This window comes from Cibotium barometz, chromosome 51 (genome assembly GCF_041138505.1).
Source record: "Cibotium barometz isolate CiBa-2024 chromosome 51, ASM4113850v1, whole genome shotgun sequence".
Lineage (NCBI taxonomy): Eukaryota > Viridiplantae > Streptophyta > Polypodiopsida > Cyatheales > Cibotiaceae > Cibotium > Cibotium barometz.
Genome location: NC_141096.1, coordinates 33,276,050 through 33,296,027, shown reverse-complemented (window position 1 = coordinate 33,296,027; position 19,978 = coordinate 33,276,050). Strand labels below are relative to the sequence as shown.

Below are 19,978 nucleotides of genomic sequence, written 5' to 3'. Positions count from 1 at the left end.
GGTTTTCACCTCCTAATGGTCTCACACTGCTTCTCTTTCTCTCACTCTCTTCTCTTTCCTTTTCCCAATCACTCATCACAGCTATCCTAACTCCTCCCATGGTTCCACTCCTTTCACTCGTATATGCAACTCAGGCAAGTGGGAAGTCCATTATCTCAAGAAGCTCCTTATGCATTTTTCTTCTTTATAGCCATACATGAAGCATAATGCTTGGGCTGATCTCTTCTCTATTCACACAAATTCCATATACTAGAGCTTAAATAGGAGCTAAATCACAAGAACACAATGATGCAATCAAACCACATAGAAATGTTTACAACAGAGGGAAACAAGCATCATTAGCAAGAGGGTACAAGGAAAAATAACATAAAATTAAAGATAAATCATATATGAGGTAGTAATATAGCATTTCACACTTAAGCTTAAAAATCACTTATACCTTAATCTATTTTCCTACTCCAAAAATAACATAAAATTAATGATAACACATATATGAGGTAGTGATATGGTCGTTTCACACTTAAGCTAAAAATTTACTTATACCTTAACCATACCTTAATCTAGTTTTCTACTGCAAAAATTCTCCAAAATAAAGAAGTTTATGGCACATTATCAATGGCATATCCTTATGCCATCATGCGCTTCGATGAGCATAATTACTCGTCATCCAAGACAAAATTACTTTTTGTTAAATTACACATATGACATTGGAAACCTATCTTGATGTAGATACTTCATTAACCCTACTTATGTTGGATTTACAATTTTTACCTGGATTGAGAGCACCCATCCCATAGTGTAATGGTACCTAAAAATTGTGTTTCACCATCAAATCTTAGAGATTAGCTCAAATTTTATTCTTGTACCCACACGTGGTTAGGGACAACTTAGTCCAAACTGACATTTCCTTTTTTTTTTTGACAAAAGATCCTTCTATTAGTTAATGAAAAACAATCACGATGGGCCAAATACAACCACAAAGGGCTAGATACAACCTCACCTCATGTATAGGGCGGGGATCAAATAATCAAAGGGGCCACTATGTGAGGAGAAGGTTATCTCATAGAGGGGGAGGGGGGGTGGGCCCCCCACCATCCTCCTCATACGCCCTGACAACCTCAGCCTCTGTGGCCCAAGCAACGGTGCCCCAAGAAATGATCTGGGTTGAGGTTCATGAAGATGCAAAGAATCCACTGCCACACCTACTAAGCCTTCTGGCAATCCCAAAGACAATGTCATTGAGACTCCTAAGGGTGGCTGCCTCTCGTGAAGGCTGCTTGTTGACCTCCAATGGCCAACCACGTGCCAACCGCCAAGCTCTTGTGTGCCATTAGCCAGAGAAAGATGGTGATCTTTCAAGGCCAAAAACTGTCCCAAAGCCTCTTCCAAAAAACTGAGAGGAAACACTGAGAGAGGCCTTGTGATATGTACTGCTATCATCTAAATTCTGCAGCCTGGCCGTGCTATATATACGAAAAGGGGACATCTAGTGTCTCCTCTCGATCAACAGGATCATGCCAAGTCCACTATCTCAGGTCCAACTGGAGGCATGAGAGGTCAACTCTCCCATGTCCATAGCTGGTGCCAGAATCTCTCCCTGGCCACCTTGGCTGGTGCAAGGTCTATGTGCCACTCTCGTGCATGAAATCCAATCACCATCACCGTCTATAAGGTGTAGCCACTGAAATCCTCCAAGGGGGGCTCAAATCTCTCTAGTCTACCATGGGAACCAATAGAAAAAGTGAGCAAACCACTACCCTCGTCCGCTCCAAGGACTGCCAAAAGGATATCATGCCTGGTAAACACACCTAGGCACATTGGGGGAGTCGGGTCTATGATAGGGGTTAGCCACTCCTAAGAAATAGCAGAGTTGATGTCGATGCTGAGCCTGTCTCTACCCCGGATCCCATTCAGGCTTCCCTCCTAAACCTATGAGGGTAACTGCATGTGTGCAAGCCAATCTCCAAGGGACCTGGCAGGTCCTATGCTCAACGCGCCGCCCCATGATACGTGAGGTCAAGACCCCAACACATGGCCACTGGGTAAATGGATCAGGGGATTCCAAACCAATGGTTGCCAAAGATGCTCCTTTGAGGCTACCAGGTTGCCAAAGACACTCTTCTGAGGCTACTGGAGCTATCTACCTAAGGGCAGGCCTGAGGTGCTCCCAAGCTCGAAGTAAACTTGCTGCAAATCTATCCTCAAAAGTTAGGCTAAATTTACAAGCCTGCATCTCTGTGAAGATCCGTCTGGTCTACAGCCAAGGCCCCCCTAGGCTCGAGGTGCAGGTTGAAATCCGAGCCAAGAGGAAGTCCTTCCAAGGCTTGCCCCATCGGGAAGAAGTCCTCTAACAATCAGCTTGCCTAGCAGGGCTTGGCTCTAAATAGTAGGGTCAATATGCCTAGACCCCCTCTACGTCGTGGTTGAATGATCACTTTCCATGCCACCTTGGCCCTGACAGGCCTCCCGTCTCACTACTGACCCATAAGAAGTTCCGGATCAAATGTTGTACCTGGCAAATACATGCTTGAGAGAAGGCCCATCAAGAAGTGATGTACCACATGGTGGAAAGAAGGACCTAGTTCGCCCCACCACCACTCTATCAACTAGGGAGAGCCTTGCACGGCTCTAGTACAAAAGCTTCTTCCGAATGCTCAGAAGAAGAGGGGCGAGCTACTGCTCCAAAGAGATATCGATGCCCACCTGGCATCCGAGATAGCAAATTGGAGTGCCATGCGCCTCCATCACTTGTGGGGATAATGGGCCACCTGCGACGACGAGAGATCATAAAAAATAAGTGGCGATGACTCTCATAGCAGGGGGGTCAAAAATGATGGCTCCATCCTGGCTGCGCAACCTGTGAATACCATCTCTCCTCATGTGGAGACCTACTATCCTCATGTGGAGACCTACTATCTCAAAGAAGTCTCTCATGACTCTATCACCAGCCTGGGTCCAAAAGGAAGCCCTAGCATCATATCTTAACTCCACCCTCCTCTCCTCGATGGATCTAATCTTCGTGCGGGCATCAATAAGCTGACTCTCAATCCAAGGGCTATCTGGGGACTCTCCTGAAGCCGCTAAAGAGAAGCAAGACCCCTCCTCAACTCCTCTCCTGCTCACAAATCCTTCCAATTTGCTCTGAGCTACCTCCTGTAAAAAAATTGCTAATCTCACCAAGGCCCGCATCCAAGGTGCACGCAACAGAGCCTAAAATAAAGTCCAATACCACCCAAATCTACTCTATCCTGCTTGAAGATCTTAGGGTCTTGAATAAGGATGTCCGGAATCTTAGAGATCGCGTGCATGTCTTGGCCTATAGGGGTGCCCTAATCTTCTAGTTTTAGTTTATGGAACTTTTAGTTTCTTATCTTCTTCAAAGAAAGAGGATTCAACCCTTTCAAGAGTAAGGTTTGGAAGATTAGTAAGAGTTGTTACCACCGAAGGAAACTCTATTGCATGCTTTTGATTAAGACCGCAATTGCATCTTTCTCATCCCCACGGGTGCCTTGATACCTGCAAGCTGCATCATAATGCTCTTCATCTTACCTACATGTTCCACAAATGAGTCTTTAAACTCCATATCTAGCCCAAAGAACTACATTTTCAGGTTTATTTCTGAATTTTTTGCCCTATCTCCAAATACCTTTTCTAGCTCATCCCAAGCTTCCTTGGCATGCTCCTTGTTGCTAATATGATGAATGATGTTATCCCCAAGGCTTAACCCAATGATGCCCATGGTTTTTCTATCCTTTTTTATCCATGCTTTGACTTCATCATCACTCCTTTCATCAAGTTCATCTCCATTTCCTAACCCCCAAAGTTCCTTTTGCATAAGCATACACATTACATTTGTTTACCATGTATGAGAAGTCACTTCCTTTTGTTTCACTAGGTCGTTTTCTCCCAAATAAGAAGTCATCATTTGGTGCATAGATTTGGGCCGATTTGTAGCGAGAAATTATATTTCCACATACTAATCTCTGCTAATGCTGAATGCTGAGAGTGAAGTGGTGACCTTGCTTTGATACCAAGATAAAATTGTGCAGCATAAGTTAGGCAAGATATGTCCTAAGAGATGAAAGAAAATGTGAGCCATGGTGGATAGAATGCGGAAAAATACATTGTTAGAGCAATACATTAGTGCTAATAGATGTAATTAAGATATGGATCAAGCCTAATCACATGCTCACGTTTTTGCATTAAGAAAATGAGTTTGATAAATCCATTTATAGCTCTCATAGAGCTTTCACCCACATGCTCCATGCACCCTTGTACTATCCTCCATGTGTTCATAAATACCCACATGCCTTGAGCCCCCTTGCACTTTCCATGTGCCTACTTTTTTACCATTGACTCCCTTTTACATTCATCCATTCACATGCCCAAATAACCCTAGCCTTCATCCATTCCTATTTCATGACATTGTAGGCTTTATCTACCTTTCTCTCACATACATGTGCCCCATACATGACATGACAAGCACCAATTTCAACAAGATCTTGGGGGCTAGGGACTTTGGCAGGAGAGCCTGGGGAAGCGGCGATGTTCATCTCTACCAACACTCTGATAATGTATGGATCAAGTGGTGAATAGAGCTTGCTGACTACCTCCGCTCCTCCGAGTCGAATGCTATTGGAGGGCGGCGAGAGTGCTTTGGAGAGAGGCGGAGGGAGGAGGGAGTACTAGCTCGAAGGAAGAGGAGGGGGCAGAGGGGACCACTGCAGGAAATATCAAAGGCGAGGATAGGGGAGGACTGGGAGGGGGGGAGGAGGCATAGGGGGTGGGGAGGCAGAGAGGAAGGAGAAAGGAGTGGCTAGGAGTGATCCATTAAAGAAGGAGGTTGATGGAGAGGCCTCCTCGGGGGTTCAGTGGGGCCAACCCTAGAAACTAAGAACCAAAGGAGGAATCTTGGTGGGAAAGTAGCTGCCAAACCAAAGGGGCTGGTGGAGAGACCCTCTCCGTTGACTAGAGGGAGCCCATCGCCACCAGGTGGGTGCTGTGATAAGTGCTCAAACTGGTTCTCTGACAGAACCGAATCCTCTTAAACTCAGCGAGCTTGGCACACATGGCAACGCTCAGCTCTAGTAGTCGGTTGACCGCTTGGGCATGGGCCAACCGTCTGCCAATCTTTGATAGAGCAAGGTCGTCCCACAACCAAATCCTAGTGCTCTACTGCTTGAGAGCTTGCCTTTCTCTCTATCCCCTGGTGAGGATTTGAATGGGGATTGGGGGGACCACTGTGGAGGCGGTCTCTTGGCCTGGCGCGCCGAGAGAAATCTCTAGCGAGGTGGCCCATCTGCCTGCAAATGAAACATTGGCTCGGGATGCTTGAGTACTCCACTCATTAAATGATGGGGTCATCCCAAAGACATGGGATATATATATGACATGAGGCACTATCTTCGGCAAGTCAATACAAATGTGAAGGGGATGGAATCCTGGTCACCCATGCGAGAGCCGAGACAACAGTGGAGGGGAATCCATCATCGGGAAGCAGATTGTCACTGGGAAGCTCGAAACCCACCACCAGAGGGTCGGACACGGGGTTGAAGACATGCTGCCACCATGCAAAGAAGACCTGGGCTGTATACAGTGCAACATGGCTCAGTTGCATGACTCAATCGAACACCGCTGACGAGTTGAACTCAACCCAATAGTAGCCACAACCTAGAGGATGGATGTCTATGATCTTAGAAAGCCCACCGATGAGGATCACCTGCAAAATATCTCTAAGTTATACGCAGCCTATAAATGGCTACCGACAATCTTGCATACCAGAGTGGAGGCCTCTAATGATGCAAGATTCATAGCGAGAAGCTGAAGGTTTGCTTGATGCAAGATTCATAGCGAGAGAAGCTGAAGGATAAACTAATGATGACCTCGATCGGCGAGAGGACGGAGTGGCTGCCATGGAGTCCTCCTGAGGGGGGGGGGGTAAAAGACCATAACGTGCCGAGACTTGCCGAGTGAAGGAAACCCCAAGAATTGAGAGAGCTGCTTGACAAAGACGGAGAGGGCGAAAGAAACGGAGGAGAGGCTTAGAGGAGGAAAGGAGAGACATGGGAGGGGGGTGGAAGGTGGGAGAAGAGAGCAAGAAACAAAAAAGGGGAAGGGTGGCAAGCTAAAAAAGATGGAGGAGCTGGGGCAAGGTGGACAAGCAAGTAGGAGGGGGGGGCACAAGTGAAAAGAGGGAGGGAGGGGCGAGGGGGGGGAGGGCACTGGCAAAGAGGGGGGACGAGGGGCAGGCGGTGGGGGGGCACGCTAGCAGAAAGGGGAGGCAAAGAAGGCAAGTGCTGAGAGGGGGGGGACGCATCAGAACTAGGGGGAAAGTAGGCAAAATAGGGGGGAAGGTAGGTGAAGCGGGGGCTAGAAGGGGGAAACATGAGGAAGAAGGGGGGGAACAGATGGAGGCGAGGAGGGGCGTAGGCACAAACTTAGGAGGGGGGACATTTTGTATTTTTCATAGGCAACCTTTGTTAAACAAGGTAAATGCAACAAATGTTAAAATGAAAGAGGTATAAAGTCCACTAAATGGCACATCCTTTGAAATGAAATATTTTTGACCCATGACTTATGCCATCTAGTGTTGACATGGTTACCAAGTGACACAAATATACAATTCTTAATCACTAATGTAACTTATCAATGTTGTTGAAAGTGTCTCTGTTCCAAAAGAACAAGAGCTTAAATCATGAAAAGGTAAAGCGGATGTGCCAAAAGATCAACAAAGAGGGAAAAAAAGGATTATGCTTTGGAATTGTCAATTGTCAAAAAAGAAAAAGAATATGAATTGATCTTTGGGTAAATGAACAAAGCCATTTTCCTTCATATTTACACCTTTTCCTACATGTAGATGAATATTTACACCTTTTCCTTCATATTTACACCTTTTCCTACATGTAGATGAATATTCATATATCTCTTGCAATATGTTGGTTTTTAGATTTCAACTTTTGAAAGAAAAATCTCCTATTGTTGACATTATAAACTCTTTCACATCAATAACCTAAAGGTGGTTAAAATAATGAGTTTGTTTATTAAAAGGTGGTTAAAATCATCAAAGAGAAACATTGCACCAAAGTTTTTATGCCCACTAAACCTAAAGGCTATATGCAAAATATGAGTTTGTTTGTTAAAAGATGGTCATCTCAAAGAGAAACGTTGCACCAAAGTTTTTATGCCCACTAAACATAAGAGTCAATCCATGTATTCGAATTGTAATAGACTTAAATGGTATAGAAGAAAGATGGATAAACCCAAGAATAACTTTTATACAAATAAGAGAGGTTGGATTTGATAAACATATGGCCATGCATGAAAAGATCTTTACTTGATGTGTTGGCTAATACATCAAAAGTCAAAATATATCGCCTACATTAAAGAGTCAAGTTTAGGGATTGAACAAATATGGAATCTAAAACATCATACTTAATAGGGGCATGTTTAACATTCCTTGTCCATGAGAGCTTTTTAAGGTCTTGTTTCAAAATTTGGTACATAGAAGAAAACATGCCTCAAAATGAATATTATTAACAAGTAAGAATTTTTGAAATATAAACAAAGATTTTTGTTTAAAGTTCAAAAGAACTTTTGAACTATAAACAAAGACTTTTGTCTAATGGCATAATTCAAGATAGGAAAGACACACTTACTAAGGGTTTTAGTTCAAATAAAGGATATTTGAATTTATAAAAAACGTGACTCTAATCAATAACACATAATTATATACGACATTTTGGTGGCTTGGATGTAATTATAGCAAGTGGAGATTTCTTTCAATCAAACAAATAATAAATGTATAAGGAAACTAACAAATAACTTGTTTCTCCCTTATTTGTTTTTCACTAACAAATATGAGTTTACACAATGAAAATGTGTGTTAAGAAGAGCAGGCCTTGCTACAAATCTAAATCTCAAATTGTAAATTCTAGTTAAAATATGTTTTGATGGTCTAGAGAATGGTGTATATGAAATTCTAAATTCCCAATCTTTCCATAACAACATTCTTTGGATTGAGGTTCAAATTCATAGAATAGGAAATAATTTATGTTATAACTTGCCTTACAAAACAAATGGACTCTAATAATCACACTAGAAAAAGATACACAGCTCACACTTTCAATAGAACCCCATTTAAAATATGACTTGCATGTGCCTAAACCATGCATCAAGAAAAGAGGATTGAAGCTAAATAAGAGGGTCATGGGCATCAAATATACATAACTGATCCATGACCACATCCTAGTTGAATGCTCCTAGTTAGTTTAAGAGTGCCACTTTTCTCGGTTCTAAATGCCATTTTCCAAACTTAGGTATTTATATGTAATTCATCTTATCAATGTCCAAAGTTGGGTCTTTATACGTAATTCATCTTATCAATGTCCTTGTCATTTTCCAAAGTTAGTTCTTTATAAGTAATTCATCTTATCAATGTCCTTGTCATTTTTCAAAGTTAGTTCTTTATAAGTAATTCATCTTATCAATGTCCTTGTCATTTTTCAAAGTTAGTTCTTTATAAGTAATTCATCTTATCAATGTCCTTGGCATTTTCCAAAGTTAATTCTTTATAAGTGTTTCATCTTATTAATGTCCTTACTTCTACTTGTAGAAAGCATCTTTTCGTGGTTCTAAATGCAAAGTTAGTCCTTTATAAGCAATTAATCTTATCAATGCCCTTATGTATACTTGTAGGAATCATCTTCTCATTAATCATAGATTCTAGCTTTAAGTTACATATTCTAGGCTTGAGGGAAGATATCACCTCTATTGGAAGGAAATAGAGAGGAAATCGGGATGGCAGAGTTGAATGTAGGTTAAGTCTTTGTGTATCTTCCTCATGTTCACCCTCCAACCAACCTTCATGGTTCTATCTTCAAGCTTCAAAATATAAAATGAAACCACTTCCCAAAAGTTCCTTAGGTGGAGAATAGTGGAAAACAAAAATGTCAAATTGTAAAAGTGCAAGCATGTGTGCGTGTGTGATTGTGTGACGTGGGAGGGATGAAGAGTCAAGACTCCATAAAATAACGTAGAGAAAAGGTCATGCCACCAAGCTTCAAAATATAAAATGAAACCACTTCCTAAAAGTTCCTTAGGTGGACAATGGTGGAAAATAAAAATGTCAAATTGTAAAAGTACAAGCATGTGTGAGTGTGTGATAGTGTGACGTGGGAGGGATGAAGAGTCAAGACTCCTTAAAATAACGTAGAGAAAAGGTCATGCCATATTCAAGATTGAAGTAATCATTTCACCAAACCCAATGTTAAAGGTGGATGGGAGCCACTTTATAAAAGTTGCTTGCTAGTAAAATGGCAGAATATTTTTGTTAGGAGTCAAAAAAAGTTGCTTGCTAGTCAAATGCAAGAATATTTTTTTTGAGCCTTGTGCCTAAAGGCTTAAGGTTTGGTGGCAATGGGTGCTTTTTTTACATAAATGTTTTGTGGTGTTATAAAACAACCATCCTTTAGTTTCTTCCATAGAAGTGTTTAGAAACTATAATTTATTTAGTGTATTTTTCATGGCTAAAATTGAAAAATATCGGTTGAAATTATTGCTTGCCATGAAAATAAGGGTTGATATTTTGAGATTGGAAAAACTGATCAAGGTAAAGACCTCTCCTTTTTTCTATTAGTTGGGAATACCTTTTTTTCCTAGGATTGAGCTTTGTGCATTTATGAAAAAGGAATTGATGAACAAAACCAATGAGAAAATGCTCATGCAACTTTGTACAAAGGCCCAAATTTTGTCCCTTCTTGATCTTTTCAAGTGCATGTGCTTAAATAATCATATACTTTTACATAAATAAGTATTTCACTCAATGGCCAACGATTGCTTTTTTGGTGACTTGTGCATTCATACTATTGTCATATTCTCTTGTGTATCCACATACATGCAAATCTACACGCAAATCCACATATTCTCTGGTGTATCCACATACACACAAATCTACATAGGTAGAATCATAATGAAGCTAAATGGAATCCCCCACGAGGGCAAGGAAAGGAGTGAACCACTTACTTTAAGGTAAAGGAAAAGTGTTTTTTTTTCTATGAAAATTGAAAGAAAAAGAGAGAAAGAATGTTAGGTTTCTTAGCCTCAAGGCGACCGTGTATGTCATTGGAGGGGTAACTAAATGAAGATGCCCCCTCTTGAACCATGCTTGTCATACCAAAATATGAGCAAGAAGCATGTTACACACTTCAACGTGGAAATTTGACCCTAGGAAGCAAAACACGCAACTTGACCAAGGGTTTGCTCTCTATTAAGGATGGGCCATTTGCAAGTTTAGTGCATATTTGAGGTGTAATGGTTGAAAGAGTAGTAAGTACACATCGATACTTGCCCATCAACAAACCATCACAACACAACTAGGGGAGGGGGCTAGTATAAGAACGACTATTAAAAGACGATGAAATTCCATTTAAGAAAATTACTGGTTATCTACCACATAAAAAGCCTTCCATGAATAGTTGAGGGGGTAGATATGCTATAAAGTTGCACGTGTTTTGAGATTGTCCTTTTAATTCATTTTTGAGGCCCTAGGGGGTCTACACATTAGAGAGCACTTGGACAGACATCCGGACCTTGAATTGTTGAGAAACTTCTCCTTGCCCAAAGTTTTCCACATCCTTGTCAACAACCACCTCATACCCATTTTTTTTCTTCTTCCCCATGGTTGAAGGAGGCTAGCTATAGAAGCAAAATCGGAGCGCACTTTTCAGCCAATTAGATGCTTTCTTCAAGAATGGGCGAGAGTCATGTGTAAGAATTTTCTCGATTGGGCTGACACACACGAGCAATTATGGCATTTTTGATCCGATCAAGAGTTTTTGATCCGATCACATCAAGAGTTAGGCATGGAACATGATTGTTGTTGGTGAAGTGGCAATGTGCAAAAGTATGTTGCACTGTTGACAACCATAATGAAATTTGATGACATGGATGGAGAAACCACTCAACACCCTATGTGTCAACACCCTATGTGTCAGTGTGTATAAGAAGAGCAAAAGTCACGTGTGAAAGGGTCCAAAAATGATGGTTTGTGTGTAAGGCCGTTGGTCATTTCCGGCTCTAGTGAACGTTTTTTTTATTTCAATTTTTCCAGATGCGTACACACACACACACACCCACACCCACACACACACACACACACACTCTCTCTCTCTCTCTCTCTGTGTGTGTGGTGTGTGTGCGCGCCTGTGTGTCCCTCTGTGTGTGCCTGTCTGTCTGTCTCTGAGATCATCGTGGTCTCTACCGCCTCTCTGTGTGTGTCTCGGTTTATAGACACCATCTCTCTCTGTCTCTCTCTCTCTCTCTAAGTACCTATAGACACCATCCTCCCCCCCCCCTCTCTCCGCCATGGCCGCTCTCTTCGCCTTGCTCTCTTGCCTCTTGCATGGAAGCCTCTTGTCCAGGGTAGCTGCTGCTGCCTCGCCGCAAAGAGGGGTGACGCCTGCAGCAGTGATCATCAATGCGCATGCGCCCGTCGCCCAGGTGGACGACGACTACATCTGTGCAACCCTGGATTGGTGGCCCCCTCAAAAGTGCGACTATGGCAGATGCAGCTGGGAGAATGCCTCTTTGCTCACCCTAGTAAAATCATTAAACCCACATAAAGAAGCTACCCCAGTATTGCTTTAATGAAGTTCTTGATGGTAATTTTGATCAATCAAAGTTCTTATAGGTTATTAATTTTGACATAAATACACATAATTCAAGACACAATCAATTAATTTCTCTAGTTTGACGGAAGGTGTGCACAAGTGAAGTTGGGAGGGGTGTATTTTGATCAGACTCTGATTTGACCAATAGAAATCTTGAAGGCATGCAACATATGTTTTTTGTATATACCCTGGCCTTTGGGTGAATACATACAGAGTAATGTGTAAGAAATTATATCGATAGAAACCCGCCTTTGTGGGGAGATTATATCGAATGAAACCCGTCTTTGTAGGGAGATTTTTAGTAAAGTGGAAGTTCTTCCCTCTAGAACACAAGGCGTGCCAAATAACCACGAGACAAAAGAACCCATTGCTTCTTATGAGCTTGAAAACATTCTCTCTTGAGATGTGGCAAGAATCCATAATCCTTACCAAGGGAGTATTGAAGAGGTGAGTACTATACAACCCTTCTAATTGGTGGTCAAGTTAGATTTATGTGTGAGTATAAAGGGACTGTTTTGGGACTGCATGTAGAAGGCTGAAACTGATTACCCCTCTCACATGTATTGTTTCTCTGCCCCCTTCACACCAGACACAAACTATGAGAGATGCAATCTGAAGAGCATGGAAACACCCCTTGAACCTCAAACCCCACCGGTTTGTTGCCTGAATGATGCCCCCCAATGACATGGAGTCACTCCTGGTAGCCTTTTCTCTAGACTGTGGTGCATCAGTGTAGCTAACATCTGTTCGACGTAGCTCTCATTAAGCTTTTTGGATTCATGCCACTGGAATTCCAAAGAGCCATGTGGAATCTATCTGCAAACCCACAGACCCCGTGGTGCCATGCAGACATGGATGCTTGAGAGATGGGTGCAGCAGGGTTAGGTATGCCCGATTTCTTTCTCATCTCTGCAATGTAGAGCTGACCATTCACATAAACAACATATTTGCCCTTGTCCTTTTTTTTCTTGAACCCTGATCATTGCAGTTTTCCTTCCCTCTATCTAAGGCTGGGTGAGGTCCTCATTGACATAGGTGAGAATTTGTTTTAGATTTCATATCTTCCCAAAGACTTCAAGTTGGGCCTCTGCATTTTTAAGTTTGATAGTCAGGGCTTTATCTTTGTTAGGATGGGAACTGTCCATACATTCTCCACATGCTTGATAGTGATCTTCATTTTTTCCTCAAACAACATCCCAAGTGTAGGTCCCACTAGAATTCATGTTACTTTTATATTTAGTGCCTTCTCCTTTGTTCTCTTTTCTTTATTTTTTTTGATGAAAATACTTACTATTAAATATGATTGAAACAACAGAAGCGCCAAGGCTCAAGGAATCAATACACCATGCAGTCTGAATAAACCAGATGCATGCTTGAAAACACCACTAGAGGATGTCTTAGAAAAGTATGGACAATCTGCCAACGGGTGTGCAGCCTAGTGGTGTGGGTTTGTGACTAGGAAGGGGGAGGTCCCGAGATTAAATTCCCACAGGCTCCCCGGTGGCATCTGGCCCCCTTTGCAGCCTTAATTGTACCACCTTTGGGCGAGGACCAAGCCGCCTCCGGGTGGGCACTGAAGTTGCTACTACAGAAGGATCTACTCAGGGCCATAAACTACGGAAATTTTTCCTCTTGCCATTTGAATATTTGGAGGAGCCTTGTATCCTAGACCAAATGGCCATTAGTGATGCAAGAACGGTATGTCTCTCCCTGGCCTCTGTGCATCTGGCTCAATATTTCCAAGATGTGATGCTGGCCAGTGTCTCAATGTCAATAGCAACATGACATGGCCTGATCTATTTTTGAGGAATTTTATTGATCTCCTCTAGAAACACCTTTGCATATCCTATGTCATGTGGAAGCTCTCCCAATGATGCATTCTGGAGGGTCTCCACTTTCTAGTCTAAATCTGAAGCCTCCTGGCATTCTGGACTGTATTATTAATATTTTTTTGTCAAGGTAGCAGTAATGGTTGAATTCGTAGGGGTTACTTGCTCTTTCTTATTCACATGATTCACTCCTCTTCCATTTACTCTTTCCCTTTCTTAATCACATTGCTTCACTTTGTGTGTGTGTGTGTGTGAGAGAGAGAGAGAGAGAGAGAGAGAGAGAGAGAGAGAGAGATCCTGACAAATGGTCTATTGCTTCGGCAAGTTTCTTCTTTGATCGATGCACATGTTATCACCAAGGCGCAAGCTGACCCCTGGTTACATGCTCTTCGTACGGTGGGCATGCCTCATGTGGCCTTTTAGTGTGTGGTCTGACGGCCTCTATGTACATGTTTGTATAGCTGGTCATGCAACCTTTGCTTTGTATTACATTTTCGTAATCTAATCAACCAACCATTACGAGAGAGAGAGAGAGAGAGAGAGAGAGAGAGAGATCATATTAACATCCAGAGGGGACAAAGATGAACCATGAGACCAAAATACAAGAATTAGGTTGTGAAGACCGCCGACGTGATTAGCTATCAAGATGAAGATCTACTAATTGCCTTGTGTAGCTGTATGGTCTAAAAATACACTGAAAGTATGCTAGTTTGGAGGTACAAAATTCTAGGATGATGGCTCTTTCTCTAGAAGCACTTCCCACTTGCCCAATTTTCGAATTGTCTGACCTTTGTCGGGAGAGAGAGAGAGAGAGAGAGAGGGAGAGAGGGAGAGGTGTTATTTATGTTTATGAGTTTGTGTTGAGTGGTAAAGTTTTGAAAGTATTTGAGAGACTTTGTAGCGAGCTTAAGGCATTCCACTCTACATGCTAATCTTCAACATAAGCATTATTTGTATTTTAGTGAGTACCTTGATAAAGCTGAACTCTTTGATTTTCTGCAGAACTTGACACATCCGATGCTGAGAAATGCTGTCAAAGGTTTGAACTCTTATTTTTGCCAATATTGAGCTTCAGTTATACGTGCTGCCTTCCCAGTTTGGAATTTCTTAATAGCCCAATAGCCAGTGAGTATGAAACATGCAAGTGGTAGTTTTTGAATAAACCCTTTGGATGCTTGATAAAAGTACCATAATGTGTGTGTGTGTGTGTGTGAGAGAGAGAGAGAGAGAGAGAGAGAGAGAGAGAGAGAGAAAGAAAGAAAGATATATTAATGTCTACAAGAGGCCAAAGTCGGCCTATGAGACAAAAAATAATACAACTGTGTTCTTTCGGTCATCGGAAGAAAAGAAAAGTGTGCATGTGTCTGGATACAACTGTGAATCATCATGGATCGGTGGAGCCCATATACAAACAATATAAAGGGGGATGGGGATGTGGATGGAGTGCTAAGGCAAGATGCATCTCTATATGCTGAAGGGGTAGTACAAGCATGCTATGCAGATCTATGTCTAACTCCATCCAGTGCCATAAGAGGGATATAAGATATCATACATCGCCGATGCTGAGGCTGTGAATGGCGTGAACATGTCCCCTCCTGAGGCTGAATGAAAGCGAGCTAGCCTCTCCTGTGTCTCCATCTGGTGTCTCATCCGGATGGATAGCTGCTATCTCTCGGTGACGGAGTCAGGGTGCTCTATGTCCAGTCTGTCTAGGTCTCCTCCTGGCTCTCAATTCCTCTGCTCTCTGTGTGGTCACCCCATGTGGTACATCAGCTGGCACTGGCATAGCTCTCTGGAAGAAATCTGTGAGCTAGGATTGTCTCCCACCCCTAGTGGGAGCGGGTGTCTGGAGGAGTCTCTCTCAAGAACTACGAAGCTCTAGTAGTAGTCCGAGGCCTCCATCAACTGATGTAGTGAAGAGTGCTCCTCAAACAATCTTGCATATCTATCTCTGACCCCTGGTGGGCTCTACATCTACATACAAAGTGATCCTCAGTCTCCACCTCCTCGCGGCACAATCTGCATATCCGCTCGGCTCTGGGAACCCGTGCCGCTCTCCCAGCCTCTATCTCTAGCTGATGTGATGAGACTCGTAGCTGTCCAATAGCAACGCGCGAGAGCTGTGTGGCATGTATACATCCATATACCGCGGTCGCTGTATAAACCCATCCCCTGAGATGCTCATAAAGTGGTCTCTGTAATACAGCATCTTCGGTGGTAGTGGGCCCTCGGGTGCTGTCCATGTCTCCTGTATGTAGCACTGCCATATGTCCTGTCTCGTCACTTTGTTCCTCTCATTGAGAGAGAGGTAACCCCGTGGAGCAGACTGATCATACTGAAAAGGTGGCAACCGCTCAATGTCTATCCCATGATGTGAGAACCAATGTAGCATCTGTGCATACCAAGATCCAGTGTGTCCAGCCTCGGCCAGCTGTCTAGATGCCTCAAAAGCTCGGTGGGATAATCTCTCCGTGGGCATCTCCCTCAGAGAGAGAGAGAGAGTTATATTAACGTCTACAAAAGGCCAAAATGTGACCTATGAGACCAAAAGATTACATCATGTCCATGGAATACATCATCATGGATATTAAAAATAAAAGAAAGGAACAAGAGCTCTAATGCCAAAGCTGATCCCAATACAAAGAGCGTCAAGCTCTCACATCACCCTAAAATATCCCGTGTAGGGCGCTGCATCATGGTACCCAATGTAGTAAAGCTGAGCCGGCGGGCCTTGTGGTGGTGGGAAACGATGGCTCTGGTTCTCTTGTGGTGACATGAGCGTGGGCGGGGGCCATGGGGTCGGGGGCGTTGGGCTCTGCATAGCTCAATGGCTCCGTCTAGTGTCACTTCTCTCGGCTAGGCTCTTGCATCAACCTGGAGGGCGAGTGTAGTGGTGGATCTGCTCTTGGAGCTCTAGTCTAGAAGAAGTCAGTGAGAGCTATTTGCGTTGGTCCTCGGGTTTTGAAGACTTTTGTCGCGAAGAAATGCGACAAATCGAAGATCTTTTCACTCCAAGAACTTCCATCGCGAAGACTTCCGTTGTCATCGACTCTACTTGCAATTGGTAAGCTTTAATGCTTAAATATGGAAGCAAGTAGCAGGAGGGAGGAACCGGATTACAAGATCACATACCCTGTGTAGTGTTCTCTTGTCCTACGTGCTCTCTTGCAGATTGTTGCTACCATGTGTTGGTGGAACAATAGAGAGCAGATGGTAGGGAACATGGGCACTTGAGAGAGTAGTGTGGATTGCAAGTCTACATCGACAACCACTTGTTTGCAAACTGTATTCATATGCATTGGTATGGAAATTTGGTCAGAAATGCCCATGACACTATGTACTTGATTCTCCCAAGATCAATATACTTTATTTGAGGGGGGGTCGGCCGTTCCGGCTCATTGTGTGTCTCTTGTCAATTCAGCAATTTACTTCTTGTATTTGAGCAAGTGTCCATCAAATCTTAGTGTATTTAAGTGTATTGATTAGCATTGTGTTCAACCAAGTTGCAACAATCCTCATTGGACCAAGCCTAGTATTCCTCCATACTACATCTCCTCAATCTCCCTCCAGGCATGATAGAGTAAATGATGCAATCTGTAGCCTCTTGGCCCGGGAGAGCAATGACCTGCAGAGGTATGTCTATCCTCGAAAAAACTCCTAGCCAACTTGGATGATAGTCTCCATGCAAGGTCCCAGAGAGCCACTCATGCAGAATAGCTGCATCAATCTGATCAATACGATTGCGAGAACCCCTAAGATACTGAATGGATGCAGCTCTTCGATCCTCCAAAAGACTCTTAAAGGTCTTCCAAGCAAGAATTGCGTATGCACATCTCTCCCATCCTGACCACTCCATATAACGAGATGCACCAAGTGGCCGACCGGCCTCATCCTTGATGAGCTCATTCCACATAATAGGTTGTCGGTCAGCCTCATCCAAAGACCTAGGAAGCCTTTGTCGCAAAAAAGATCTCATGCTTCTCCATGCTCTGACAATGGTTGCAATAAGAGGGGAAGATGGTGCCCTGATATTAGCCTCTGTGAACAAAAATTGTGTTCTGGGCATCCAGTCTCTCCTGACCCAGGGTGTACATCTGGAAATCTGAGACAAGAAAAAATCCTTCCAAGGCTCAGTGTCAGGTAGAAAACCTCTGACCACAAGTTTGCAGAGCAACGCCCTGCACTGAACATCCGGATCAATAATATTCAAGCCCCCCTCTTGTTTGGGCTCAATAACTGTGAGCCAAGCTACCCTGGCACGAGTGTCTGAGGTGCCATCCAAACCCGACCAGAGAAAATTGCAGATCAATCTCTGCAATTGACCAATGCACGCACGAGAGAAGCACCAACAAGAGGCAATAAACCAAGCTGAGGCAAGCAATACCTAATTAGCACCAAAGCTCTGGAAGCTAAATCTAATCTCTTGGAGCTCCAATGAAGGAGCTTCTTCCGGATACTCATAAGTACTGGAGCAAGCTGCTGTGCGGGAGAAATATCAATCCCAACCTGGCATCCCAAATATCTAGCAGTGCATCCTCTACTGATCCAAGTAAAACCAAGCTCTGCACCGCCATGTTGCCTCAAAGAAGAGGAACCGCCTCTTAACAACTAGAACAAATGATTTGGTGTATGTGGCAGCCAACTTGTGCCTTTTGGCTCAAGTTGCAAGTGGTAATCTTGACAATGAGAGCTTCATATCCATGAAAGGACATTCGGATTCAGATTCTGATGAGCTTCTAGCTTCACTAGCTCACGATGCAACTACGAATGAGAGTTTGGATGATATTCTAAGCTCTATTTGACATTCTCCTTTTTAGAGTGCCTTAATAGCTCTTTATATTCATTTCCTTAGTTATCCAAGCCCTCTGTTGTACCCTTGTTTTCTTCATGAGAAATCTGTGAACATGGCTAGCTGCTGCTACTTTTGAAAATTGTTCTCTTTGAAGTTTTTCCCAATTTGTACGCTCTAAATTTATTGCATTCTTTACTCTATGTCTATCTTGTAATTGTTTCGCAACATAATTAATGTCTCATTTCTATCGAAACTCTATCTCATGATGACATGTCGTTCCCATTGCCGTTCCGAGTACAAACGTCTCTGTTCCCCGTTCCGAAGTCGGGCCTCATTCCCGTTCCGTGTTCCATGTGACTATGCTTTGAATGCCTCCTCTTGTGTTTGCATCCTTGATTCTCTTTATTTGGATGCAGAGACCTCACTTGTGATCAGAGAGATTTGGAGGTCATGTGATGATCTTGACCCTCGCCACAGGGTTACCATGGCTCTCGAAAGGACCAGCCAGCACTATCAGTCTGTTGCGTTAGCCAAGAAACAAGTGATCTTGGAAAAGGAGAGAGCTATCAGATAGAGGATTGCAGCGCTTTAGAGGAAACATGAGAAGCATCCTCATTCTCCTTGGATTTTAGATCTTTTATCTACAATCAGAGCTGAGCTGTAGGTGGTCGGATAGGCGTTTTGAGTTCTCATTTCACGCTACTGAGGCATTCTGGGTACAGATGGGTGGCAGATGCAACACACAATTCTTCTCTTCACATAGACCTACCCATAGTAGCAGGGAATCTGTCAGGTGTTTGAAGGAGTCGGTGGGAGTGATTCAGAATGAACTGGATACGGTGAGGAGTATTGCCTCAGACTTTTATCAGATTTTGTTGTCTGTAGAGGCACCCTCTCTGCACAGAGATGTTGCATAGCAGAAAGTTTGGGAGTGCATGCCCAAACTCATTACAGATGATATGTGTTCCTCTTTGGATGCTCCTTTCTTGAAGGATGAGTTGAGGCTGGCTTTGCTGACTCTCCCAAAAGGAAAATGCCCTGGGGATGATGGTCTCTCCCTATCTTTCTTTATTCTGTTCGGGGATCACATTGGGGATGAGATCACTTTTGCCTTGCAGGAGATGTGGTGTATAGGTATGATGCCACCCCATCTTACGGAGGGCATCTTACGGAGGGCCTTATCCACCTTATCCCAAAAGGTGGGGATAAGACCAACCTCAGGCAATGGAGGCCGATTATGTTATTAGGTTCTGCATATAAAATCCTAGCTAAGGCTCTGAGCATGAGTTTGCAACTGGTCCTCCACAGGATCATTCATGACACAGAATGGTTTTCTCCAAGGAAGGAGTATTTTTGATAACATTTTTTCAGTTTGGGAAGCTATTGAGTGGGCTAAGGCTAGCCACCGAACCCTTGCCATCCTTTTGTTGGATTTTGAAAAAGCATACGACACAGTGTATTGGGGTTTTTTGGAAGGCACAATGGCACATATGGGATTCTCCTAGGATTGGATTAGAGGGATCTCTTGCCTTTATAGGGAGGCCCATAGCATGGTGTTGGCCTGTGGGGGATGGGGTGAGCGCTTTCAGATTTCTCGCTTGGTGCAGCAGGGTTGTCCCCTTGCTCCCCTACTTTTTTCTCATTGTGGCAGAGGCCATGAGCAGATTTCTTCGGGCCACCCCAGGTGTCAC

At 43.4% G+C, this 19,978-nt stretch overlaps 1 protein-coding gene across 8 annotated transcripts in view; it reads left to right on the top strand.

Annotated features, from left to right (window-relative positions):
* The first annotated feature begins 11,024 nt into the window (after nucleotides 1–11,024).
* LOC147609554 (heparanase-like protein 3) overlaps nucleotides 11,025–19,978 on the top strand; it is a 44,516-nt gene continuing 35,562 nt past the window's right edge. For 2 of the 8 annotated variants that reach the window (XM_086787550.1, XM_086787545.1), the window contains exons 1-2: nucleotides 11,151–11,595; nucleotides 14,498–14,534. In XM_086787550.1, the coding sequence (XP_086643676.1) occupies nucleotides 11,362–11,595; nucleotides 14,498–14,534 (271 nt within the window). In that variant the 5' untranslated portion in view covers nucleotides 11,151–11,361. The other 6 variants (XM_086787546.1, XM_086787547.1, XM_086787551.1 and 3 more) reach the window with 6 other exon arrangements.